This window comes from Myotis lucifugus, unplaced genomic scaffold, assembly GCF_000147115.1.
Source record: "Myotis lucifugus unplaced genomic scaffold, Myoluc2.0 scaffold_8, whole genome shotgun sequence".
NCBI classification, from domain to species: Eukaryota; Metazoa; Chordata; class Mammalia; order Chiroptera; family Vespertilionidae; genus Myotis; species Myotis lucifugus.
In genome coordinates this window covers 4,614,571-4,642,363 of record NW_005871056.1, presented here as the reverse complement: position 1 = coordinate 4,642,363, position 27,793 = coordinate 4,614,571, and the positions used below count along the sequence as shown (strand labels likewise).

The window sequence follows — 27,793 nt, the reverse complement described above, 5'->3', positions numbered from 1 at the left end:
TGCCATTATGGCTAGGATGCAGAAGGGCTTGAAACATCTTTCAAATAAGCATTTGGTTTTGAGAGCGTGTCTTCTATCATCATTCTCCTTCTTTTCCTGAGAACCGATGTGCTGTTAGGATTTTTACTGGCCCTGAGATTATCTTTGGAAATTACCTACCTTGGCAATGCCAATGTGTATTGCTTAATTTCTTTCCAACCAGTCATTTTCTTCAAAAACACCTCGTCATTCAGTGTTGCATGCTGGGAGCTTGCCTTGGATAGTCTGTCTGAGCTGCATGGCTTGATGCCACTGTGAACTTTATACCCATGTGGGATCATCATTTGAAAATCAAGAAGTGGGAAGAAAAGCAGAAGGGTCGGTGCAAATCAGCCATTTGTGCCATTTGGGGTGGTTAAAGCAGAGGGAAATAGACTAGAATTGGATGGACAGTAAGCCTGCCTTTGACTCTATTCTTCCATCGACAGGAGAGAAGGTTCCTTGTCTGTGTCTTAAGGATATCAGATCCATCTAGAAATTATTTCTTAGGGATCAGTTTGAAATTCTCTATCAAAAGATACCATATGAATATAATTAAATAACTTATTATATGCTCATTATTCTACAAATATGGACCAGATGTTGCAAATATATGTCTAGAGGTTAGGCAGGGAAATTCATGGAGAGAGAAGAGGTTGGAAACTGGAGAATGAATGCCCCTTACGAATAGGGCAGTTACCACATGTTGCCATGTGTGAATGTGGCTTTTCATCCTCTAATTCTCATTTTGTTGATAAAGAAACTGAAGCCTAGAGAATCGAAATGGCTGAGTAAACATGATAACCCCAAAGTAAGGCATACTCAAGACCAAGGCAGTTATCTTCATATCCATTTTCCTGGCCTTTTTTATGCCGGGAATTATGAGTTACATATCCTATATAGAGTAAGATTGGCTAAAATGGGCACCTACACAGTCATTTACCATTACTGTGCCACCAGACATCACTAATCTATGACCGATTTCTTTCCTCCTGAGCCCACATGTGCCCTCAGACTCTTTGTCATTCTAAGGCTCCAGGCAGTCATTAATAATTGATCCATCTTGCTGGCCTATTACCTAACAACACTAAATCTTTAAATACAAAGCTTCGGATTATCCCGTCTAATAAGACTTTCCTCCTTGAAACATGGCTCATTCTCTGAGGGTCCTTCCTTGAAGATTTTTGAACTGCTTGCCATGGTGACTTGATGGAGCATATTTATGGTTTGCAAGAAGGTGAAGCACCATAAAATTAATTTCCCTAAAGGTTAATAATAAAAAGCCCTAATCCTTGATGGGTTTTCTCTCCCTCTCTCCTTGCAGGTTGACAGAACAGAGGTGATTCGCACCTGCATAAACCCAGTGTATTCAAAACTGTTTACTGTGGACTTTTACTTTGAAGAGGTACAGCGCCTGCGGTTTGAGGTCCATGACATCAGCAGCAACCACAATGGGCTGAAGGAGGCTGACTTTCTTGGTGGCATGGAGTGCACACTTGGCCAGGTGGGTCAACAGATGTCCCTTCCTTCCTCTCGCCTTTGAAGGATCTTTCTTCCTCCCATTTTTTCTCTCCTCTCATTCAGTCCATGCTTGTTTTCTCTTGGTTTTATTTTCTTCTACATGCAACATTTTATGATTTCCCATGCACTGTCATATCCATTATCTATATAATAAGAGCCTAAGCAACCATTACAGTGGAACGACCAGAATGACCGGTCACTATGACACTCACTGACCACCAGGGGGCAGATGCTCAACTCAGGAGCTGCCCCCTGGTGGCCAGTGCGCTCCTCAGAAGACGGCTCACAGCTGGCAAGCACAGCGGCAGTGGCAGGAGCCTCTCCCGCCTCCAAGGCAGCACTAAGGAGCAGCAAGCCGAGCGGTAAGGAGCAGCCAGCGAGCAGGCAGGTGGTAAGGAGTGAGGAGTCCCGGACTGCAAGAGGGCGCAGAGCGGGCTAAGGGACGCCACCCCCCGCCCCCTGCCCCGCGCCCCAGTGCATGAATTTCGTGCATGGGGCCTCTAGTATTTACATAAGGATGGTGCTACAAATATGTGAAGAGTTACCTATTTTGCAAAATTAATCATTTTTTCTGAATTCCTTCATTTACTTAACAACTTTAACAACCTACTCTGCTCTGGTTGTGTGTCTGTGTTAGCCATATCCTGATACATTGTAGATTTCCATCTCCCAACTCAACTGTGAGAACCCACACACAGGGAATATTGTGCATTTACATGTATTCCAAGCCTCTTGTGCCCAAAATAGCCCAGGACAGGGGCTACATAGATATTTGGTGAACAAATAAGTGCTTTTACTTAAACTTCACAACACTGATATGAAGTAAAAACCATTAGTGTATATATTTGTCAGTGAGAAAACCAAGGCGCAGAGAGGTTCAGCTTAAGCACCGCACTAAAAAGTGGCAGAGCTGGAACTTGAACCAGGTTGGCCTCCCTCCGAATCCCATCATGTTGCTTCTGTAATACCTACCCTTCCATTTCCCTTCCCTTCCCTTCCTGCTGTACCCAGAACTTTAGTAGGTGCTCGGGGAAGATCTAAATGGAGACATAGTCCCTGGGCCCAAGTATCAGACACTCTGACTGGAGAAGCATACTTTATGCATCTCAAATAGAGCAACTTATGATGCTCCTGAAGCCACAGCAAGAGTAAATAATGTGGACCTTCAGGGAAGGGAGAGCGTTCTGCTGGCTAGAATCAAAGAAGTCATTGTGAGACCAACTGCTGAAAAAATTATAGTTCAGGGGTTGGAGAAGAAAGCAAGATAAACAAGGCAGAGAGGTCAGAACAGCCGTGGCAGGGGAAGGGGCGGAGGACACCAGTTTCATTGAACCAAGGTCAGACGCTGATTTACTGTGAAACCAGTGAAGCTGAACTTCAGAGCCCCTTTCTCCTGTGGATTTCTTCAAGGCTCTGTGTTACATTTCTATTTGTAGTTTTGTGCTTTTTTTTCTCAAAGAAGGATTCCAAATTATATGAGCCTCTAACTCCGTAAAACCAGCATCGGTTCCATGTGGAGATAAAAGTCTGCCTGGTAGAGAGAGGGCACATATGCATGTGGTTTCTTTATTTGTTTTTACCAGGCCTCATGCCACTTATCGCTAAAAAGAAATGTCTCCCAGGTGAACACGGAGGGACAAGATAGACAGTGTCCTCAGTTACCCATTTCCAGCGAGTATAGTGATTACTTTCATAGGATTCTTCCTTGTTCCTTGAATGAAAGCCAAAAGCCCAACGTGGAAGTATGGCTGAGGGGAGGCAGACGGGGAACCTAGCATATATTTCACAAATATAAACTCTCTTGTGGCTTTTGAACAGAATTGATGGCAGATAGTTCCAGGGTCCTGCCAGGCACAGCATCCAAAAAGTAGCCATTGAATGAATAAATGAGTAAATGAATGAGCTTAAAGTGGACCTCTGTAATGTATAAATAAATTTAAAAGGTGATTAAAATGGCATCTTTTAGAGACATAAATGAGCCACTCCAAGTTTTTCCCTAGATGATGGGTATCCCTTATGCATAAAAGTCAAATCCTGTCCCAAGAAATAAATGTAGATCCATGTAAGCGTCCTGTCAATAAATGATCTTTTTCATCCAAAGCTTTGATCATTTTGTCTATGCAGGTGACCCTCACGCTTACATCTTTAGTCTCTCACAAACCTCATCAAGTCCTGGACCCTCTACTTTGTGCCAGGCGTTGTGCTTGGTGCCAATATATAGAGGTGAGCCGAAACACATTGTCCCTGCCCTCCAGCAGCTCAGGGTCTAGTTGGGGATAGAGAGGGAAGCAAATAATTACACCAGCAATTAAACTACAACCATTATAATTCTTGCTAAGGAGACAAATAGAATAGGAGACCAAACATTAAGAGAATGGCATCAGGTGGAGAGGAGGTCCTGGAAGACCTCTGATGGGAAGGATATGTACAGTGAAACTTGAAAGGAGAGGAGAGTGCATCCGGTGAGAAGAAAGAGGAACACAGTCCAAGCAGGTGGGGAAATTATAGATCCCCTTTCCCAGGCCAAACTTCAGGATCCTGTAAACTGTCTTCATTTCATTCATTTAGCAACTCATTCTGGATTGCGTTGAGAATATACTTTTTATCAGTTTATTAAATAATTTCTCTTGTAATTAACATTTAGTTTTATACATATTTATCTGGTCCCCGTACCTAGTCTACAAGTTTCTTAAGGCCAAGGCCACATTTAGCACTTCTTTGTGTCTAATGGAACACCATGTTTTACATATCTTAAATGTTCAAGTCAAATGTATTGATTAGTTAACTTTGAAAAATTTTTTTAACATAAGGTTCATTTATTTATTCATTTTTTTCAACAAGCATTTAGCAAGTGCCCTAGCTATGCCAAGTACCATGCTAGGTACTAGAGATACAAAGATGAAAAAGACAGAAGCCCTACCCCAGATGAGCTTATCATTAGCTGGAGAAACAGACTAGGAAATAAACAATTAGCATGCATATTACTAAGTGCTACGTTAGGGGTGTTTCCCAAGGCCTGTGGGGGAAAGACACATCTCTGCCTCATGGGAATCTTACTGACGGATCATCTTACAAAAAAAAGATGAGTCTGGAACTGAATCTCTAAATGATGAGTAGGAATTCACCAGCAGAGAAAAGGCCAGGGATGGCGGTGGGGAGGGCAGGGGCGGTGAGAAGACAAGGATTCTCCTGGCACACACAAAGACATAGCAGCACAAGGATGAAAGAGAACATCAACATATCCAGTTGATCATATGAGCATGGGAAAGGGATAGAGGAGTCTAGATAGGAGAGGAGGAGCCAGACCATGAGGCTTTTAAATACCTTTCTCTAACGTTTGTAGAACATGGTGGACATAATGCACTGGAGGCCCTGAAGAGTTTGAACTAGGGAAAGGTCAAGATTGGATGTATGTACTAGAAAGATCACTTTGGCATTCCCGTGAAGGGTGGATGGGGAGGACGTATGTGGAGGCAGGGAAATCAGTTAGGGAACTAGTGCAGTAACAGGAAAGAGATGAAGAGGGCAGTGGTCATGGAGGTTGAGAAGAGGAGAGCCAGAGAAGAGCTCATCCAAGGTCAGAATCAACAAGCCTTGGAGATGAGTTGAGGGAGGAGGAGTACTGAGATACCTGGCTTAGGTTACTGGCTTGGGTTACTGGTGAAGTCATATGAGATTGAGGAGTGAGTTGGGGAATAGAATGTGATGCTGGCATGTTAAGCTCGGGATGTGTATGGAGAAACCAGGTCACAAATTGGTGGCTGACCACGTGGGTCTGGAGATGATAAGAGATTTAGGAGCTAACTCCCTGAAGGTGGTCATTGGTAGCATGGAAGGAGTGAGATCCATCAATAAGAATGTTTTAGTTTTATTTTTGGAGGGAAATTTATTGAACATATAAACAAATCATAAAGGATTTTTTTAAAAAAATCATTGAGTATGTAAGAACGTCTCTACTCTCACATAAAAGTGTAAACTTGATGTTGTCTTAAATTCAAAAACTTCTGTTGGGTGTTTCTATGTGTAGAATAACATACCAGATACATGCATTTGTAATGAGATCTTTGTGAAGGGCAAGCAGTACTCTTAACCTCCATAGTTTCAAAGATTCTGACATTTTGGTATGAATGAGTTTTTCTCTGTGTTTTTTAAAGTTGTTCTCTCTGGTGTGATCAAGCAAAAAGAAAAACCATCAACATTTTTCTTCTTTAAACTCCTTGTACTGCTTAGTTAGACAGGGAATGACTGGATGTAGGAACTGTTGAACAACCTTAGGAATGGTGTGGTCAGACCTCAGGCACAGTTCTGTAATGCTCAAGTATACATTAGGCTAGGAAGTCTAAGGGTCTAGCATTAAATCCCAGCTCAGCTGCTCTCAAGTTGTATGTCTAGAGCAGGGGTGGGCAAACTTTTTGACTCGAGGGCCACAATGGGTTCTTAAACTGGACCGGAGGGCCGGAACAAAAGCATGGATGGAGTGTTTGTGTGAACTAATATAAATTCAAAGTAAACATCATTACATAAAAGGGTACGGTCTTTTTTTTTTAGTTTTATTCATTTCAAACGGGCCGGATCCGGCCCACGGGCCGTAGTTTGCCCACGGCTGGTCTAGAGCATATTCCTGTAGCTACTTAAGCCTCAGTTTCCCCATTTACAAAATGGAGATAATAGTAATGCTGGCCTTAAAAACTATTGTAAAGATCAGCAAAATACATATAAGGTGCTTAGCAGAGTCCCTGGCACAGAGAGAGCTCTCCGGATATGGAAACTGTTATTAAGGTGGTAAGAATCAAGGAAATGGTGGGGAAATTGACACTCGTAGGGACCAACATTGCTGTTAAGGAGTGAAGGTGGCAATAAAAAGCATGAACACATTATGACAGAACACTCATGTCCTGGACAATTAGTAAAACTGAACTTATTTTGCCTCAAACATGAGTACTTTATTTAATCAAAGGATTCAGTGTACGTGTGTGTGTGTGTGAGAGAGAGAGAGAGAGAGAGAGAGAGAGAGAGAGAGAGAGACAGAGAGACAGAGAGACAGAGAGAGAGAGAGAGAGACAGAGACAGAGAGAGAGAGAGAGAGACAGAGAGAGACAGAGAGATTGATTTACTTTTCTCAGACTATTTTCAAGTAAAAATGGTTTCAAATCAGGGGCAAGTGTTCCAATTCCTATCTGGTCACAACTGATGCTGAAAAGGAGAGAGAAAGTGACTTCCCCAAACCCAGGCAGCAGTCACACATTCAAAGCCTGTTTCCTCAAAGCTGTCTACAGGTCCTTGCTCTGTCCATCTGCGATTGACACATTCTCACTCTGCCATGCGAAACAGCAGGACTCATGGCCTTTTGGGAAGGAAAATAGCAGCCCCAGGCATGCTAGCAATTGGCATTGACCATGAAGTTGGTACAAGCACAGCAAGTGACTTAGCACTGAGCAATTATGCCAAAGGAAGGTTCACGTCCCCCAAGAGCACTCAAGGCAGAACTGCATGTTCTCGGCAGATGGCTGAGGGGGGCAAATCACAGGGATGCAGGGCGCTTGGAAAGCTGTGTCTCCTTCTGGCTGAGCGTGGAGAAATCCTTGGATTTCTGTTGGCCAAAGGGAGACCAGGAGCCAAGCCTGCTGCCCCCAACAGAGGGCATGTCAAGGAGACACATGGCCCCTCACCAAGTAGAACAGCCAGCTGATCTTCTGTAATACAATGACTTTTTCTTCTTTCACTGCTTATTAACTGCTTCATTCATCCCAATTTTATTCTACCCCTTCATGTACCGATACAGTGGCCAATGAGTCTGAAAAAATAAAGTAATACAGCAGCTAACTTTCTATGGGTCCTTTTATTTACCAGCCACTAGGCTAGGCACTCACTGTACCTCAGTCCCTTCCCTTCTCCATGCCTTGGAGGACAGTTATAATTGTGCCAAGTCCTCCTCTCTTCATTGCCATGTGGCTCTTCTTTCATGTATTCCGCCCCCCTCAAAGTTCAGAGAACATCTGTTTAAAGAACCAAGAATGTCCTTCTTTCTGTTTTCATACATGGAGCAGGAAATCTGTGACCCCTTGAAGTAATCTTAGACTGTCTGGGGTCTCTGACCCTCATTCCCGAGAGAGCTCATGTACCATCTTCCCTCAGAGAAGCTGTTCTCAGATTTGAACTGCATCAGAATTTCCTAGAGATGTATAAATACACAGAGGGCTGGGCCCCTCCCCCAGAGTTCTTGATTCAGAAGATTTAGCGAGAGACCCAATATTTGTATTTCTAAGTGATGGGGATGGGGGCCACACTTTGGGAACCATTACCCCCCAAGCCTTGGGGAGAGGAATGCTAATGAGTATTGGACACTGTATCATTAGCTTTCATTGTGAAAGAACTAATAGTTGGGCCAATTGTCTGGAGAAAATAAGGAGGACAAAGAGAACATCTGGAGAGCAGGAAAAACAAGTTTCATAAAGTTGACAGTCCCACAAAGGACTGTGGACATGGCTTTGAGCTTATGTTCTTGGCGAAGGTCTAGATTTCTGGAGTTTGCTCTCTCATCCACTAAATGTAGCTGAAGGCCTATTATCCAGACTGCAGGTTCCTTTCCTGACACAGGTGAGTGTTAGGGTTGCATCAGCCACAATGGCCCCTTGAAGGATGCCCAGACCACAAGCTGTCAGTGATCAGTGGAAATTTGGCCTCAGATTGGGGTGAACCCAACTGGAGTACACTGGGTATGACAGTGAAGAGGCTGTTATCCAAACTGTGTCATGGCCAAAGTGTGATTCCTCAGGTTGGCATTTTGTTGCATAACATCTAATATCTTCATGGCATAAAACTGACTGCCCAGGGAAGTCAATTTTACACGTTACCCTGGCAACTCATTTACCTCTGCTTCTCACAGGAAAAGCTTTTCCTTTGCAGAATTAGAGTAAGCAGAAGCTCCATGAGTGATAAATTATGTTACAAGTCAATACCATAGCCTCAGCTCCCAGGAACTGGCTGAGAAATCCTGGGAAGTAGTACTGCTTCCCATGCTGACTGCTGTCTGTTCATTGGTGGGCGGGATTCACATAGAATGATTGTGACTGAGCAAGCCTTTAGTTCTCCGAGGAGAACAATTAATTATTTTTTGTCTTTTTCTCTGCTATCTTTGTCAGACAAGTAATCTTCTTAGAACTCAGATCCTAGGAAAATTCCTCTGCTTTCTCTGGAGTCCACCATTTGTACCTTCAAATCTCCTTTTTGACATCCTGGATGGGAGTCTTGAGCCCTCGGTCCTGGATCTGCCACCAACGCCCTGTGTGATCTTGGGCAGCGTGCTTAACCTCTCTGATGTAGTGACCTCTTTTATAGAGGGACGTTTTGTTCTGATTAATCTCTAAGTTCTTAACAGTTCAATAGTCAATGATTCTCATTCCTCTCTTTCCTTTCCCCCTTGCCTCTGAAAATAAGCATCGTCCCTGCATTCTCATCCCTTTTTAGAATGCTCCCTGTTCCCACCCCCACCCCATCCCCTGCTCTTCTCATCTATGATATAGCATGTCATTCAGCCGCAGACCGTATCTCCTCCCTAAGAACCCCCTCCCCAGGAAAGCAATTCTTCATGTCTACTTAATTTCAAAGATAGTTTTTAAAAGATCTGTTTCATGGCAATTAAAATGGACCTGTGTTTAACACCCTGTTCCATATACATTCACAGTAATAGGATATCTCTCCTAACTCCTTATGATTACATGGAAGAAGGGCAAGAGATCTGGACCTGGGTGAGAATTTGCAAGGACTGATATGTCACTACTGAAAAGCAACTCTTGATGTTTGTTGTGGTCCCAACCTTTTAAACCAGGATGGTTCAGGGTAGTTGGCCCCCATTTCACCCCACCAGTGTGCTCTGGACCTGTCTACCCATACAAGGAGCCACATATGCCACTTGGTTTTGTTTTTTAAATATGTTTTTATTGATTTCAGAGAGGAAGGAAGAGGGAGAGAGGGATAGCAACATCAATGATGAGAGATAATCATTGATTGGCTGCCTGTTGGACGACCCACACTGGGGATCCAACCTGCAACCTGGGCATGTACCCTGACCAGGAAGCAAACCGTGACCTCCTAGTTCATAGGGTGACGCTCAATCACTGAGCCACACCAGCTGGGTGCCACTTGGGTTTGAAAGCAGCTCCCGGGTCTCTACCAAAGCTCCCAACCAGCTTTCATTCCAATCCCTGTCACCCACTCAGAATGACTAACTGGAAAAATCCACTCTGCACCCTGTCTCCATGGTGTTTACGTGTGCCCTCCCATAATTTAGTCCTTGCCTTTTCCCTGCAAACTTTGTCTTGCTATACCTTCTCAGTTAGCATCCTTGAGTGCCTCATACAAAAATACTCTGTACTTGAAGCATGAGACACTATAGTACCAAAAACTAAATCCTCAATATGCCAACTAACCAAAAACTCAATTCACAAAATAATACAGTGGCCCCCAATTTAATTCTCCACCAATTATTTTTATTTACCAAAAATAAGGTTTTTAACTATTTATAAAGTTATTTTAATTATTTTAGAACTTGCAAATTTTGTTTGTTTGTTTAGTTTAGGCTACTTATGAAATTTAGTTGCTGATTATCATAAACATTTCTGAGTATCCAATGTATCATAAGACTAAACTATGTCTTCTCTTCCAAAGGGGGTGGGGAGGGGGGGGTACGGTACCAGCTCTTAAAGAACCCATTTCTTCACAGACCACAGGAGTAGGAGGACATGTTTCCACAATACTAGTAAATACTAGTAAAAACATAATAAAACCTGCCTGCTGATTTCAGGGAACTCATATTCAGGTAGAGGAGTATGACACTTAAGTATTGTATCGATTCTTAAACATATGAAGAACTTCGAAACATGCAAAGGATCCTAATTTGGGGAATTTGGGGGAAATGCTTTGGCTGAGGTATTTGTGAGGCTGTGCTCTGTTAGGTGTTTGAGAGAGCTTTTTACAGATGCCGCAGGTAAAGCTGGGTCCCCACAGCACTGCCCCCAGGGAGAAGGCTTTGCGTGGGTAGTCTGATGCTGATTGTTTTTAACACTATTTTTGATTACAGAAGAGACCCCGGAGGGCTGGGAACATTAATAAGGAATAGGTTAAGGAAGCATCCATAGAACTGCATGGACCTCCCCCCCCCCGCCCCGCCCAGCCCAAAGCCTAGAATCTCCAATTCAAACCTAATTAGGGAAAGAGAATATTTTTATTAATAAAGTTCAGGGGAGAAAAAAAACAATAACTGCTTGGGTTACACAATCACTCCCAGGAGTCTTGGTTTCAGATTTAAGGACAAAATGAGGGCAGGTGTGAATTCATTAACTATGTTTTGGATGGAATGTGAACCTTTGGGGCATCTCTGTGCACCAGGGCAGGTCGGGTGAGACCCCGAGTAAGCTGGTTATATGCTTCATCCCCTCTTCCTTGGCATCTGCCTCCGGGAGCCTGAGGTTTGCACACATTCCCAAGCCAGTCATCAAGAACAAAGGAGCGGAAATTCTTCAAACCTCTCTCTCTCCAATGAGATTCAAGCCAGTATTACAGTCTATTTGTTGTGGGGTTCCAGTGGAATCAGAATAGCTCGAATTGGGGAGGAAGAGAAAAGCAGTGCTGAGCTTAGCCAAGGTCAGCTCTTTGATGCTCTGGTCCTCTGCTCAATATATCCAAGGAGGGGATCCATTCTTCCATGTTGATTATCCTGGTAACAACTTTAGGGTAAACCAGGACTCCATTCACCAAGGGCTAGGCTATCCCAGTTAATACCTATTGCTGTGGTTTCATTATTAGCACTGTCCCCTTTCATTTTCAAAAGTGTCCCAATTAGAACAATATAATTGATGGTCCCTTTGTGATAATAGGTCCTTTTCCTAACTGACATTTACTAAAAGCTGATCATGTGCCAGGCATTTATGAGCTTGGTGCTATCAACGTTATCATCATCATCATCACCAATAGACCAAGATTACACATCTCCTGACATGGCAAAGCCAAGATGCAACAATAGGTATTTGGATTCAAATTCAGAGTGCTAAGCTCTTCCTCCCTTACTCCTAAACTGTACTAACGTTGAGCTTCCATTTCATGTACTTAATAAGAAAAATGTCCATATGCCTTTACAAATCTCCCAAGTCTTCCCACTGATTTTTCTCCTAAGTGGTCAGTAGAAGGGAGGAAGGCTGGTATTCTGGGACCTTGCTGTAGCCATGGTGTTGTGTTCAGTGAAGCCAGTGTGTCTCCACTTGATAGATCAAGAACTAGGCATTGAGAGCTCAACTAATTCATCTGCGATCGTGCCGACAGAAAGTTGTAGAGCTAGAATTCAAACCTAAGTTGATCTGATATCAATACCTGCCTCCCGCTTATGCCACATTGCCTACAACACTGTGTTCAATTTCCACAACCCTTTGCAGATTGAAAAAAGTGGAGTAGCAATTCTACCTAAATGCTATCACTGTAAAACTGCTCAGAGAGGTCAAGACAGAAGCAACCTTCCCGCAAGTTGATAAATTGACTCTGATATCTCAAAAATCTCTCCCTCCCAGCTCAGGAAGCCCCGTGACATCCACCGGCAAAGAGATACCCCACTTGTGAGTGTTTATCTGAAATACCCCTGACCTCATTCTTCCCTCATTAGAGACCTGTTGCTCACTTACCAGTTCAGGTTAACAATCAGATGGAAATAACTGATATGAATGCATTCATCCATCCAGTCGTTCATTCATTCAATGAACGATGCATTTAATGCAGACAATAATCATGAAAAGCTAATATACATATATTGACTTCTTCAAATACATATGCATATGTTCATTCATTCATTTATTGGGCACTTGGGATATGCTAGACACTCTTCAAATAGTGCTGCCTCAGCCATGAACAATGTTGGCAAAGCCCTACTCTCATGGAGCTTACCTATTCCTACGTAATATAATAACAGATAGTAATAGCCCTAGGAAGGAAAACCAGCTGGGATAGGAAGAGAGAGGTGGGAAGGGGGTGGGTGCTAATTTGGATAGGAATGTCAGGGAAGCCCTTTCTAAGGAGAGGCCAGAATAAAATGCGAGCATTCTTCATGGAAAGACATCCAGGAAAGTGTTCCAGGCAGAGGGCAGAAGAACTGCTCTTACACACTGCCAGACGCTATGCTGAGACTTTGCAATGATCTCATTTAATCCTCACAAACCCCTGATGGAAAAGTACCTGTATTTCTTCGTTTTCCTGCTAATCACCTAAACCTCAAAGCCACTTGCTTAGGTGCACATCATTTCTAAGTGGGGGAGCCAGGAGTTAAAACCAGGCCTCCTGGCTCTCAGACCACATCCCTACTATTGCAGGCCGAGCAATTCTGTGCCTTGGCCAGTCTGCAACATTTGCCAGCATTTTCAAAGCAAGATTTAGACAACGATCACTAGGAAGAAACAACTGTAAAGCCTGCATCATCCATCTCATTCAGATCTCATGTGCCCTTGACCTGACAAAACGCTCTACCCTGGGCATTAGTCTGCTTGGAGATGCAGCTCTTTCCTCTTTCTCTTGAGTGCCACATGTTGTGACTGGGTGTTGGGCGGGGGGCCGGGGGTGGGGGGATGGTGGCTTCTGATTAATAACTGAGCTAGGTCATTTGTGGTGATGATGGGGCCTCACCCCCATCATCAGAGGCAAAGGTGGATAATTAAGGCATAGCAGTCCTTAAATCCCTCTCAGAGACTCTCCTTTCCTCCACTACAACCCTTGCTAATGAAGTCAGAGAAAGGGTAAAAGCCTGTAATTAGACTTGAAGTAATTAGAACCCTGCTTAATAGAAAGCTTAAGACAGGAAGCCCAAACTAGTAGATTACCCAATGCTCCTGTCATTCTGAATCATTCTCCCTAGGGTGGTTCTTTTGTGGGTCTCCACTGGGGAGTGAGACTTGTACTGAATTTACATAAAATTTATATCCACCCATACTCATGTTTTATGTCCTCTCCCCTGAATGTCTGGGAATGTTTCAATATTGTACCTTCCTTGCTTCCTACACATTTACCCATTAGTAAAAGTCTAACTCAGCAGAACAGATTCATTTAAAATTCCTTTACTATAAATCTTTTAAATCTGATCATATTGAACTAAAATTGTCTACATGCAGTTCTCACTTTCTAGCTCAGTGCTTCTCAACTGTAATGTGCATGCAGATCACCTAGGGATTTTGTTAAAACGCAGATTCTGACTCAGTAGGTGGGGTGGGATCTGAGAAACAAGTTTCCAGGTCCTACTGCTGCTGCTGCTGCTTCAAAGGGGCCACATAGGATAAGAAGGGGAGGACACAGTGTGAGAAGCAAAGGAAAAGTTCTTCTCAGTCCCACAGGCAACTTCACTTGTCTTCTCCAGGGGTGGGGAACATCTGGACCTCCGGCCATATAAGGCCCACTAAATCATTTGGTCTGGCCCTGCCAAGGCAGTAGGGAGGAGTTAATTAAATGTTTTACCAGATACAGTATAGCAGGCTAATTTTTAAGTTGATAATTTTGTGTGGCCCATGAATGATGTTATAAATATCCAAATGGCCCTTGGCAGAAAAAAGGTTCCCCACCCCTATCCCAGCAGCTATCCCCAACTTCTAATGTGGAATTGTGGATCTTGAAGAATGAATACAATTTGCCAATTAAGAGGAGAAGATGTGGGTAATCCTAGGCAGAGGAAATAGCAAAAGACAAAGCATAGTCCTTAAAGGGGTTTTCTTTTCATGCTCTTTAAAATATTTTTTAAGGCTTCCCTTTATTGATAAGACATACAAAAGTGGTGGAAAAAATGAGACATATGTACTACTCTTTGTAATACTTTAAGCAATAAAATAAAATTTAAAAAAAAGACATACAAGAGGCCAAAGTTCCCAGGGGTTGCTCTGTGCTCAGACAAGAGTGTGGGTATTTGGGTCAGAGGTGGGAGAAAGGAGACCCAAAGATGGGAGAATAGCACCAAGAAGGCTCTTCTGGCAGAGTATTTACCTTGAGCAGGTCTGATGTCTACCAGGTGAGGTGATATTGCCCAGAAGTATTGGGGCAGGAAATGGGATGGTAGGGATTTCCCCCAAATCAGTCATCACTGTGGCCATCATTGCATCTTTTACTAGGAGTCTGAACCTGATCATGGGCAAGTCAGTTTTAGTTTTTCATGTCTACTACTTCAAATTATCACAAACTTGATGGCTTAAAACTAAAGAAATTTGTATTGTAGTTCTAGAGGGTGAAAACGGAAATCATGGTGTCGGCAGGACTTTGCTCCTTCTGAAGGCCCTGAGAGAGAATCCATTTCTTGCTTCTTCCAACCTCTGGTGACTGATGGCATTCCTTCGCTTATTGCCACATCACCCCAAAAATCTAGACTCTTCCAATCTCTCTTTGCTCTGTCTTCATATTTCAATTGTTTGTCTATCTCATCAAATCTCCCCCAATTCCCTTTTATAATGACACTTATGATTGCATTTAGGGTCCACATGGATAATCCAGGGTGAACTCCCCATCTTAAGATGCTTAGCTTAGTTACGTCTGCAAAGATCCCCCTTTTTGCCATTTTAAGGTAATATACACAGCTTTCAGGGATTAGAACATGGATATCTTTCAGGGGTCACTTTTTTCCTCCTACTACAGTCAATGTTGCTAAAGTACCTAGAGTCAGGTGTATCAAGTACATAGTCTCTAGGGATAAATTAAACATCTTCTTTCTGTCCCTAATACTCATTTCTGCTCCTCATACTCATATATGACCTTTGTACCTACTGTTCCCTCCACTGAAGGATCATCCCTCCCCTCTCTGTTGGATTCTCCTCTTCCATAGTCTTCAAGTCAGGGGAATTTCTTCAGAAATGCCTTATCTGACCTCCTAGACCAGGCCAGTTACCCTTCTCATGGCATGGCACTGCTTTTCCTTACAGAGTTGGAATTTGACATGTGTCTCATCTGACTGTCTCTGGGAGGGCAGTATCTGCATCTGTCTTGTTTCATCATTCTTTTCTTAACATCCAACACATAATAGACACTCAATAAATATTTATATAATGAGGAATGAATCCTGGCTTTACTGCTTATATTAATCTGTTAAGGTTGCCATAATGAAATACCACAGACTGATTATGACTTAAACAACATAAATTTTTTTTCTCATAGTTCTGGAGGCTGGACTTCCAGGACCAAAGTGACAGCAGGGTGTTTCTGGTGAGGCCTCTTTTGCTGGCTATCTTCAGTAAGTCTCACATAGCATAACATATCTTATGCTTCTTTCTTTTCTTATAAGGACACCAGTCATATTGGATTAGGGCTCCTTATGATTGCATTTAACCTTAATTATCTCCTTAAAGGCCCTATCAGTAAACACAGTTAAGTTTCAGGTTAGGAGTTCAACATAAGAATTTTGGGTGGGGGGATGAAATTCAGTACATAATGCTAAGATAAACTCCTTAGATAAACTCCTTAATTTCTCAAAACTTTACTCCTCTCATCTCAATTGTTTGGGGGCAAGAGCAAGTTTGATCATTAAATTACAATAAATGGGATAAATGTGTATGAAGCACTTGACATATTATCTGACACAAATTAAAATGTTTTGGTTGTTTTCCCCAGAAACAGTCAAGCATTCGACAGTAAGTAGATTATTTGGGAGGTGAAAGAAACACCAGAAGGGGAGTGGAGTGAGACAGGAAAGAGAAACCAGCCAATAAAACAAAGGGTGCATTGTCTAACAAATCACCACTGGATGCAATTGTTGCTTCAATAAAGACATGAATCCTGGCTTTGACTCATGAACTAAGTGTATTAGTCTCTTCGGGATGCCATACTCTGGGGAAACACAGGCGACTGAGTAGAACAAACACCACAGAGTCACCCCCCAACTCTGGAGCAAAGAAGCTGGAGGATTTCTGTACCAATGATGATCAATCATTGGTTAAGGCCCATTCCAAATGGTGTTAATAATCCCCACTTCCAGCCTGCTGTGCCTGTGGACAATGGGCATGGATACCAGAGAAAACCTTCAGGCAAAGACATGTCCTGCCAGTTCTGCAATCATAAGGCCTGAGGGGATCTGTCTGCTACAATGAGACATTAGGTCAGGGGTCCTCAAACTTTTTAAACAGGGGGCCAGTTCATGCTGTTTTTGACCAAGGGGGGCCCGACTATAGTTTAAAAAAAAACTATGAACAAATTCCTATGCACACTGCACATATCTTATTTTGAAGTAAAAAAAAACAAAACAGGAACAAATACAATATTTGTATTTGCATGTGGCCCGCGGGCCATAGTTTGAGGATCCCTGCATTAGGTATTAGTCATTCTAGTAGCTTTCAGAGCACTGGTCATGCTATTTTTGACCAAGGGGTTCTGGGGCCAAACAATTGTAAGACATGCTCAGTAGAGGGTTAGTCCTTGGGGATTTTCCACTAAAGCTCTATTGATGTCTGCAGTTGAGATGCCTTTCTAATCCTGTGATTTCCAGACTTACTATAGAAAGACTTTTTTTATACAATATGTAAACTTTTAAGGAATGAAAGGTCTCTGATACATGCTTTGGAGATTATCAGTTCTGGCTAATAGAGATGTGACTGTCAAATAAAGGTGTTTTTAATCTGTTCACCACTGTAGCCCCAGAACAGTGTCTGGCACAGAGAAAGTTTTCAATCAACGTTGTTGGTGCAACAGAGTCTTACAGCGATTTCATGAAAGCATCTGAAAAATATGTTTAGTAAAAGCAGTCTCATGAAAAATAACTGCTTAATCCCCAAAATGACTGTTTTGAAAGACTTTGAAAGAAAATTCAGTTGAATATACATACATTTGTTGAAATATTGGCCAAAACATATCTTATTCTCCTGGCTTTGTTCCCATTCATCTAGATGAAAGAGTAGACTTCTCTATAAAATGAGGACCTATGCTTTCAGAATTTGTCTACTTCGTAGGGGAAGAACCACTTCCTCCCCATATCCATGTGAGCATGCAGATCATGGACTTAATGGGACTAATGTCCCTCTGGTCCAACTTTGCTAAAAAGAGTGTTCCAACTTCTATTTCCTCCCCCTATATGTCACTCTTGTTGAATGCTAAGGATTGCAGCTGTGACCCCACTAAGGGGTGAAAATAATCAAATTAGAGGACTTCTGACAAGCACATCCCCTTTATCTTGTTGCCAAGTACAGCTAGTTATATATTTGTTGCCCTCAAATGTCAGCTGGGACCAGGGTGAGTCCTTGTCATTCTTTCTCATCCTGTCAAGACCTAAAGCCTTTATGAGCCTGATGCAGTTGCTTCAGCTGCAACAAAGCATATAGAAGTGGGATTTGCAAACAAATGGGCTTTTCTCTATAGATCACTGCTCCATCTGGGCATCCCTACTATTTTTTCCCAACAGTTGTGAGAATGGCAGCATCACTGTTGTCGATCACGATTATAAGGAAAGGTCTCAAACCCTAATTATCACTCATTCTTTGGAGCTGAGATGTAGGCCTGGGGGCTGTAAAATAAGTTTAATTGCCTGCTTGATTATTCATTTGTATATCCAATTGCCCACTTCTTAATAAGGAATATTTCCTGTGCAATTGCTTACCTTCCTAGAATTTGTAAAAGGCAGGAGCTAGAGCACGGTAGCATTCTCTTCACACCCTACAAGTGGAAATGCTGGCATTTCTAGGTAAGAGTGAGGAAAGAACTGTGACCATCCAGATTCTCACTGGTTAAGTCTTCCTTGGTTTTCCTTGAAGAATTGTCTTGGAAGACAGTCTGTAAAGACAATCTACCCACACCTAATAACCCAGTGAGTGGGTTATTGCAGTGCTGAGAGGGTTGTTGAGGTCACTTGGAGCCATACAAGTAGATAACCAATGTGAATGAAACACAATAACAATGGGCAGAAGTATTTCTGAGACCAGATTTATTTCAGAAACGAGGTATGTTGCCTCTCTTTGGTCTGATGTTGACCTGGCAAGTGCTTACTTGTGGCCCTCATCTTGTCCTATATTTATTGGTCTTCTTCAGCCCTCCTTGCTGAAAAACCCCTAGAGAGAAACTAGAGTCTTCTAATGCTGTTTGTTTTCTGTTTCCTCTGTGTTTTGGTTCATCTCGAGTTCAAGAATAATGTCTACATTTTTCTAGGAAATGGTAGCTTTCACGATCTGTGAATGGGGAGGGAGAAGGGATAATGATTTGTCTACAGAACAAGAGCAACTGGCAAGTTCTTAATGAGCAGGGTGGAAAGGATGAGGAGTTTGGATTCAGAAATGGCTATAGGATGGAATACCAATTCCTTTATCTCCTGAATTTTTCATGACATTTTATTGATAGCCAGCTGTAAATAAAAAATCCTATGATCTTAATCATTATGCTACACTGCCCTTAACTAAGGCCTTCAGATTAATTCATTCTTGAGGTCTAACTTGATTATTTCTTTACAATCTTCTACATGGGTAAGCACACTAACATGGTATCCAGGGCTTAAAAGCAAACACATGTAGTACAAATCCAACTGTGAGAATTTTCTAAATCTGTCATGAGTTTGCTTACCAGTCCGAATGTTGCTAGAGATCAGTTTCTGAAGTCAGACCTATGATAAAATCCCTGCCTCTTAGCTCTGTGTCTTTGAAAAAATTACTTAAACTCTCTGTGTCCTATTTTCCTCATTTAGAAAAAGAAATTAATAATACCACATTTGTGGGGGTGTAAAATTAGCACCAAAGTGACCACTAAAGCAAAACGTCACTCAACTTCTCATTCCCTGCAAATGACTCTCTTCCCCACTTCATAGCCAGACTTACTGAAAGAATTGTCCTCATGTGCTTGCTCCATTTCCTTCCCTCTTCCTTTCCTCTTCAACCTACTCCAACCTATTTTCTGTTCCAAACCTGATCATGTGTTCTTTGCCCCCAAACTTAATGTAGTCTTCTCATATCCCTTATCTTAGTGAAGGGCTCGACCATCTGATCTAGTGATGCATTTATGATGCTTCCCTCTTCCTCCATATTCAGTCCATTTCTAAATTCTGACTAAAGTTTTACATTTAAATATCTCATAAACCCAGCCTTTTCTCTCCATCTCTACCATCTCCTGCCTAGTCTCCCACAAGAGATTCTTACGTGGACTACTCCCATCCGCCCCACCACCTGTGCATTCATTTCCCCACCACCAGTGCGACTCTCCTTTGGGACGATTTCTCTTTGTTCATTTGACCATTGGTTAATTCTAATCTCCTTTACCAGAACATAAGCTCCATTCTATTCGTCATGCCTGGCACCAAGTCCAGCATTCAGTAAGGGCTAAGTAAATATTTGTGGAGTGAATAAAGCATCTGCCACATGTTATGCACTACTTAAATGGGAGTTCCCATTGCTGTCCTTGTCATTGTCATCATCACCATCATCATGAGGTGATTTTTTAAATATAAATACTCTTTCCTCTTCCAATTAGAGCTAACTGAACACTAGTGTCTTTAAATCCGCTTGCCCTATGGAAGTTCTCTGAACTTTTTGCATTTGACTCTAGCACACTCAGAATTTTCATTCCTCTAACACGGAGACAAAAAGATGTAAGAATATCAGAGACTAGGTTTGTCTTCCTGCTTTTCAGAGTGATTGCCTCTCTTCTCTTTCTGTAAATAATATGTGTATTGTTACCTAATACTGCATTAAAAAGTCACCCCCAAACTTGACAACTTTTAAAAAATAAACATCTCACAGTTTCTGTGTGTCAGGAATCGGGGTAGGGGTGAGGGGGCAGCATGGCTGGGTCCTCTGGAGCAGGGTCTCTCAAGGCTGCTGTTGAGTGATGCAAAAACTCAACTTGGGGGAGGACCTGCTTCCGAGCTCACTCATGTGGCTGTTGGCAGGCCTCAGGCTCTTGCTGGCTGTTGGCTGGAAATCAAGTCTTGTCCACATGGGCTGCTCTCTAGGGCTTCTCATAGCATTGCAGCTTGCTTCCCCCGGGGGGCTCTGAGAGAGCAAGAAATGGTGAGCAAGAAGACCGGCACATCCAATTGGTAACTTAATCTCAGAAGTGACATCCCATCACTTTTATGGTATTCTGTTCATTAGAAACAAGTCATTGGATCTCTCCACACTCGAGGAGATGGAATTACACAATGGGGTGAATATCAGCAGGTGAGGACCATTGGGAGTTGCCTTAGATAAAAGCTGCCTAATGCAAGGGGTGACTTTGTTCTCTCTTAGGCACCAGCCTGGCTTTCACTTGATTCTTTTAAGCCTTTTCTCCTTTGGGAATCATGGGTAGCATATCCATCAGGGCCACAATGCCTTATCACACTTCTCTTTCAAAAAAAGTAAGAAAGAGAGGAGGAGGGGGATGGGGCAGGTTCTGCTGAAAATAGCTCCTAATATAAACAATTTTAATTGTCATTGCACGTTGTACATTAACACTTAATCATGGAGATAACCCCAATTACTTATATTGGCTTGTCTGAGCATCAGTTTCCTGATGACTTATTTTATAGCTTCCTAATGAATATATTAAAAATAGAACTCGAGAACTAATAGATACAAAATGTGTATATTTAGATCCTGGTTTTCTTTCCCTCGCTGCACCCCCATCCCCCACTGTACACAGAGGTTTTAGTACTGATTTGAGATCATTCTGAAACTTCATCTATTTTATCTTCATGTACATAGATCCAATGTTTGCCATCTAACTTTGATATAAATCCCTCAGCAACAATTAAACCACCTCCTAACTGACTGAGTTATCTGTCACTCATCACACATTCTCTTACGTCACAAGCCATAAGAGGAAAAGGGGAATACCTGTATTTAGGAGGGGTTTGTGGAAAGTCCTTGGAAAATCAATGCACATAGATGTCACCACTTCAGGCAGAGCTGGATGGAGAATTTTTAGAGGGAACTTCATTAAGTTGACCTGCAGCTGGATGACCGCTCTCTCCACCTTCCGTTTCCTTGTGCAGATTGTTTCCCAGAGGAAGCTGTCCAAATCCTTGCTGAAGCACGGGAACACGGCGGGGAAGTCCTCCATCACGGTAAGCCCCTCCCCCCCCGCCCCCATACAGCCATCTGCCAGGTACCCGGGTGGAGCTGGCTGGGGCAAACCAGACTTGTGCAAAGCAGACCCCGTGGCTATTGGGAGCTGATGCCACAATCGTGCAACTATCCAAGCCACCTCTTTCTTTTTTTTCCTCCACCTGTCAATACAATGTTGACCTTTGCATCCCTAGGGAAAAGGGGTAAAAAAAGGACCTGAAAGTAAAGCCATTTACTTTAACTAAGCACTTCTGCAATTGCAATATAGGTTCTAGTGGGGAACAGCGATGGAGTCACTGAGCTCAGTAAGAACATGGAATTGTGTGGGGTTTTCACATCATCAAAACTACCTATCCCTGCCTCTCATTTTTCTAAGAATTAAAAATTTGCTCTAATCACATTTAGTCCAAGGTTTGATTTGTTGCTTTAAGACCAGAGAGCCCAGCATTCAACTCTTTTCTTCAATATAATAGTTTGGAGCTATGCTGTCCTATTTGGTAGTCACTAGCCACATGTGATTATTTAAGCTTATGTACAATTATGTAAAATTAAATAAAAGCAGATATTCATTGCTTAGTCCCACAAGCCACATACGAAGTGCTCAATAGTTACATGTGGCTGGCAGCTACTATTTTGGATAGTGCAGATTGTAGAAACTTTCCGTAAGTGTAGAATTTCTATGGGAATTGCTGGGAGCACTTCTAAGTAAAATCTTACATTTTCCTATATTTGAAATGTTGACATCTTGTATTAGAGCCTTTGAGAAAGGCAGAAAAAGTAATCTAGCCAGTTAGCTATGTGAATCTAAATTGCTAGGGAGATAAATTGCCAGGAGGCAAACCTTCTGAGTTCCTTTGAACATTTCTTTTTAACTTAAAAGTGACTGATTAATTTTTTGTTAATGTAGGCCACTTTTTAAAGGAAAAATCCTGAGAATTCCTAGTGGTGAAAGCGATGACCATTCTTAGAATAACTTACCTGAATTTGTTGCTTAAATATTTGAAATGATGCAGTCATGTCAAAGCCTTCTCTTGACTGCCATGCTCACTGATGAACAAATGGTTCAAATGGCTTTGAAGACCCCCCGGGTGCTCCAAAAAGCCAGGGACCCAAAGGCTCATTCCCAAAGCCCACAAACGCAGAGAAGCCTGGGGTGGTAGACCAGGGGTATGATTTGCCATGGGTCTCTCTCATGGGAAGGAAACCTCACCTTGCCACCTTTTTCTCTAAGGAATCTTGGAGATTTTCTTCCTACACACATCTCAGAGAAACTTTATCTCCTTAATTTTAAATAATTAAATACTTCTCATAATCTTGGGTCTTTGGATCAAAACAGTGGCTCTGTTAGCTTTTGGAAAACTCTTGAAAATATGTGCAAAATTTTCTAAGCTTCTGCAGATGAAGATCATAACTTCCATCATCTTTCCAAAGGTGTCTGTGACCACAAAGCAATTAAAGACCACTGCTCAAGTGGAGTGTAAGAGGCATGAAGGTGACAAGGTACAAAAGAGGACCAAATGGAAAATCTACATAGGATGGTTTCTGGTTTACCAAAAAAGTTACTGAGTTTTTACTGCTTATCTGGACTCAAGTTTCCTGTTTCTTAGGCAAAGATTTTGGCTTTAATATTAGGTGCAAAATAAAATTTTCCAGAGGCTAACAATGTGAACCCAACTTATAATGGAAAAGTTGAGCCCAAATAGATTGGAGATATAATTGAATTAAAGCTCAGTGGCTTGACATAAGCAATTTGTTGAGGGTATCCATGTCCGACACCTCTAAATGCCTGATGAGGTCCTAAACATTATTTATGAATGGTTGAACCTATCTGTAACTAGACAGTCCTTAGATTTTTGTCATTATTGTTTTTTTCTTGTTTTTCCACCAATTTCTGTTCCCAGGCTTTGAGAATCACTGACTATTAAATATTGGAAAGCAACTTATTATGAAAGAAGCTCTTAGATAATATTATATTTTTACTTATACCAAAATCTCTGTCAAGAATTCTGTTCTTGAGAGTTAAGGTGTCTCTCTCTCTCTCTCTCTCTCTCTCTCTCTCTCTCTCTCTCTCATCTCATCTCAGAAAGCCCAGGGGGGGGTCTTTTACAAAAAATAGGAATTAGCCTGGCAGGCATGGCTCAGTGGTTGAACATTGACCTATGAACTTGGAAGTCACGGTTCAATTCCCCATCAGGGCATATGCCTGGGTTGTGGGCTCAATCCCCAGTGTGGGGAGTACAGGAGGCAGCCAACCAGTGATTCTCTCTCATCATTGATGTTTCTATCTCTCTTTCCCTCTCCCTTCCTCTCTGAAGTCAATTAAAAAAGAAAAAAAAATTAGAACATTTTTTCGATGGCCATATAATCATTGGTTTAGAAAGGACATAGAGACTGGTTTATTTCCCTATCCCTTGTTGGTCTAAAAACAGTGGGGAAATGTTACTGCTCCTCCTTATTTGCAATTTTCCAAAGGGGAAATATATATATAATTATGTGTGGATGTGCCATCCAATGCTCTTCCTAACTGCTGCTCCAAATTGTCTCTTCTACCAGCCTACACCCCATCTGTTGTGTTGTCATGTGAAATCTGGTTATCTACTATTGTTTATTCTAAGGAGTTGCCTTAAACACCTGGAAATGCTGTGCCATGTTCACTAGCATTGTAGAAATCTCCTTTTCCAGCCTCAGTCTTTGTTGATTTTGAACCAAATATGAGCTAAATTTGTTCATGAATTGCTGGGCTGATTGGTCCAACCGTTACTGCAGCTGATGCATGCTTTTTCCTATAGGTGATTGCTGAAGAATTATCTGGCAATGATGACTATGTTGAACTTGCATTCAACGCGAGGAAATTGGATGACAAGGTAAAGTGTTTGGCATTAACCTTACTGCAGGAAGTAATAAAGCCAGCACACAAAGTTTAATCAGATTTTCCCCTATAGCTATTTTATCCCTTTCAGCCTACATTATTAAACAGATCAGAGATTTCAGAGAGGTCTGCAAAGTAAGACTTTCCCCAAATTGTGAATTAGTTAATGAGATAGGAGAGAGACTACAATTAAGCCAGGAAATTTTTATTATACTAAGACTTCATTTGTTCCCAAATGCCACAGCTCAGATATGCATGGGTAAATATGATTTAACCCCATTGGTAGGGGCATTTTAAAGGAAAGGAAGAAATGGAAAAGTGAAGAAAAGTGACATTTATTTAGCACCTATACTTGCCAGAGTTAAGAGCTTTGCATGTGTTGTCACATTCATTCATTCTTATAACTTCCAGCCAACAGATATTGTTAACACTGTTTTGCAAATGAGGGAAGAGATTCAAAGATGTGTTAGTTCAGATAATCCAAGACAGGATTAAATATACAAGGGTTTTATTGGGAGACATGCCTGTGTAAGGAACATAGGGAGGAAGTCTGGGAGAGCTCACAGACCATGATACAAGTCTGACAATGAATAAAGGAGAGAGGGAAGGAAGGGCGGGGCAGTGTCCTGGAACGCCATGCAGTCCAAGGAAGGTTCAGCAAGGCCATCAAGGAGGCCTAGAGACAAAATTGGCCAACAAGCTCAGTAGTCTGAACATGCAGGTTATCCTGGAATTGAGGAAAGATAGAGTGTTATAAGGGAAAGGAATCTGATCTATTCAGCTTCAGACTTTAGGAACTGATCACTTTCAAAAGGCCAAGCTTAACTGAAGTTGGATGCATTTTACTGAGTGTAACTGTTGAACCAAGCTCTTCACTTATCTGACCCATTCCTATTTAATAGGTCAACCAGGCCAGTTCATCTTAACATGGATAAGCAGTTAAGACCTTGTTGAACTGGGAAACAATTACATCAAAACGAGGTTTATATCCCAAAATGTGTTTCCAGGTATTTGGTAAGAGGTTTAAAAACACATACCTCGCCTGGCTGGCATGGCATAGTGGTTGAGCATTGACCTTTAACTAGGAGTTCACAGTTCTATTCCTGGTCGGGCATAAGCCCATGTTTCGGGCTCAATCCCTGGTGTGGGGCATGCAGGAGGCAACCGACCAATGATCTTATCATTGATGTTTTTATCTCTCTCTCTCCCTCTCCCTTCCTCTCTGAAATCAATATATATATGTTAAAAAAAAAAACTCTTACCTCCAGAGAACCATAAGAACTAGACCCTTAAGATCAGTCATGTTTACTCTTTTTAAAAAATTTTTATGGATATTATTATTACCATTTTAATAATGGGAAAACTATAGGCTCAGAGGGTATAGAGAAGTTGTTCAAGATCACATTACTAGTAAGTGACCAATCTGGGATTAAAATCCAGTTCTGTTGGCCTCTTTACACTATATCTTCTTAAATGTCAATGAACGTCTCTATAATAGAGGCCTTGACTCTATTCATACTAATGATTTTCAGAGCAATAACTATGAATTTTTTCAGGGGTATTGGCAGGGTCTTTTTTGTAATTTAAATTCTTTATTGTTTAAAGTATTACATAAGTCTCCTTTTTCCCCCATTGACCTCTTTCCAGCCGCCCCAACCCCCAGCACATGCCCTCACCCTCTCACCGCCCTACCCCCAATCTGTGTCCATTGGTTACGCTCATATGAATGCATTCAAGTCCTTCTGTTGAGTCATGTTTACTCTTATACTTCTAGTTCGTAGAGTTAGTTCTTGGCCTCCTTGACTCTACACACAGTCACTGGCTGGGAACATTCCATGGGAAGCCTGGCCTTGGTGCGAGTGCAGGGTGGGAGGTACAAACATGTAGCAGGGGCCGTTGGTCAGTTACACGCCCTGTAGTGGGGGGGGGGCAGTCTACAAAAGTATGTTCTCGTGACCACCACATCCTGCTAATCAGTGGTTAAACTGAGATTTCAGTTTCATGTCTGCCTCATTGTCATCTTTCTATTATATCTCACATCTCCCACCCAATCACAGTCCATGTTAGTCTTACATATACAAAAAAAAAAGGTTCTACAGTTTCCATTTCTTTAAAAAAAAGGTGGGGCGGGGGGAGTGTCTTCACCATATATTTATGATTTCCCTTCAACCATATCCTGAATCAGAAAACACATCACATTCATAACTGTATTCACAAAGGGCTTCGTTTTCCTAGAGTACAACTAGAGAAGTTGGGATGTTTGGATGTGGCACCACACAGGCATTAGGATGAAGAGGGTAAAGCAGTATCTTAAGCAATTTCCTAAACTCTTAAGCAGCAGCTTATATCCTGGCATATCTCATTCACTTTCACCTGCAAAAATACTCAGCCCATTTATGCATTCATTAATTCACTCTTTCCTTTGTTTACTTATTCACTTATTCATCAGTCATTTACCAAACCTTTGGTGCATGCTTGTTATGCATCAAGTGATAGGAAAAAGACATACTTTAAACCACTCTCCCACCCACAACCTGCAATTCACCATCTAAGTGAAACATAAATTTAAACAACAAATGATATAATAATACTGTAGCCATGACAGGATGGCCTAAGTGATGTATAACCAGAGTGCCCTGAAAAGGGTAATTCATTCTGCCTGGGGACATCAGGAAAGACTTTATCCTTGTGAATGAATTATATTTTAATTCTTTCAGTATCTTGAGTACATTGTGTGAAACTCACACAACCGCTACCTTTTGACATTAGCATGAACTTGGTGCTGGGAACCGCAGTGTGCATTGATATCAACTGGGTGTGAGCTTTTAACCTTCACTTCCTTGGAACCATTATGCTCTTTCTCCCTGTCATATCCTCAGGTTTCAGAATAATTCACCAAACTGCTTTGTAGTGCCTTTCCAGGTACCATTATAAGCCATGGAGTCAGTGTGTAGCAGTGTTACACTCCTCATTTAATGGCTTCTAATGGCTTCTTTCCTCTTAGTAGTCTCTTAAGAACCACTAATTTATCCTCTGACTTATGTCACAGCGCAAGGAGACTTCCAGGTTTGTTAGTGGACACATTGACTCTAAGGTGTTTGAAGTTTCCTTTCATTCAAATGAGCACTGCTCATAAAACCGAAAGAGTCCCTATGGAGCATTTAATGTGGTTCGAGATGGCCATTCCCACCCTTGACTGTGCAGATTATCCAGGACCCTGGTCACTGTTGTGCCTCAGTGCCCCAGTGCTGTAGACCCAGGCCCTTCATAATGGACTCCTTAGTATCCAGCAAGGAGCAGGTCCTGTTCAGAGCCATTGCTTCCATTTGGACTGGAAGGTGAATGGTCTCAGGTGAAAAGAGGGCAA

The 27,793-nt window shown here is 42.0% G+C and overlaps 1 protein-coding gene across 2 annotated transcripts in view; it reads left to right on the top strand.

Annotated features, from left to right (window-relative positions):
* Positions 1 to 27,793, top strand: part of CPNE4 (copine 4) — a 348,126-nt gene that overhangs the window by 218,796 nt on the left and 101,537 nt on the right. For both annotated transcript variants that reach the window (XM_014450787.2, XM_006083699.3), the window contains 3 exons: positions 1,343 to 1,522; positions 21,485 to 21,556; positions 24,347 to 24,421. In XM_014450787.2, the coding sequence (XP_014306273.2) occupies positions 1,343 to 1,522; positions 21,485 to 21,556; positions 24,347 to 24,421 (327 nt within the window). The remainder of the gene's footprint in view (positions 1 to 1,342; positions 1,523 to 21,484; positions 21,557 to 24,346; positions 24,422 to 27,793) is intronic.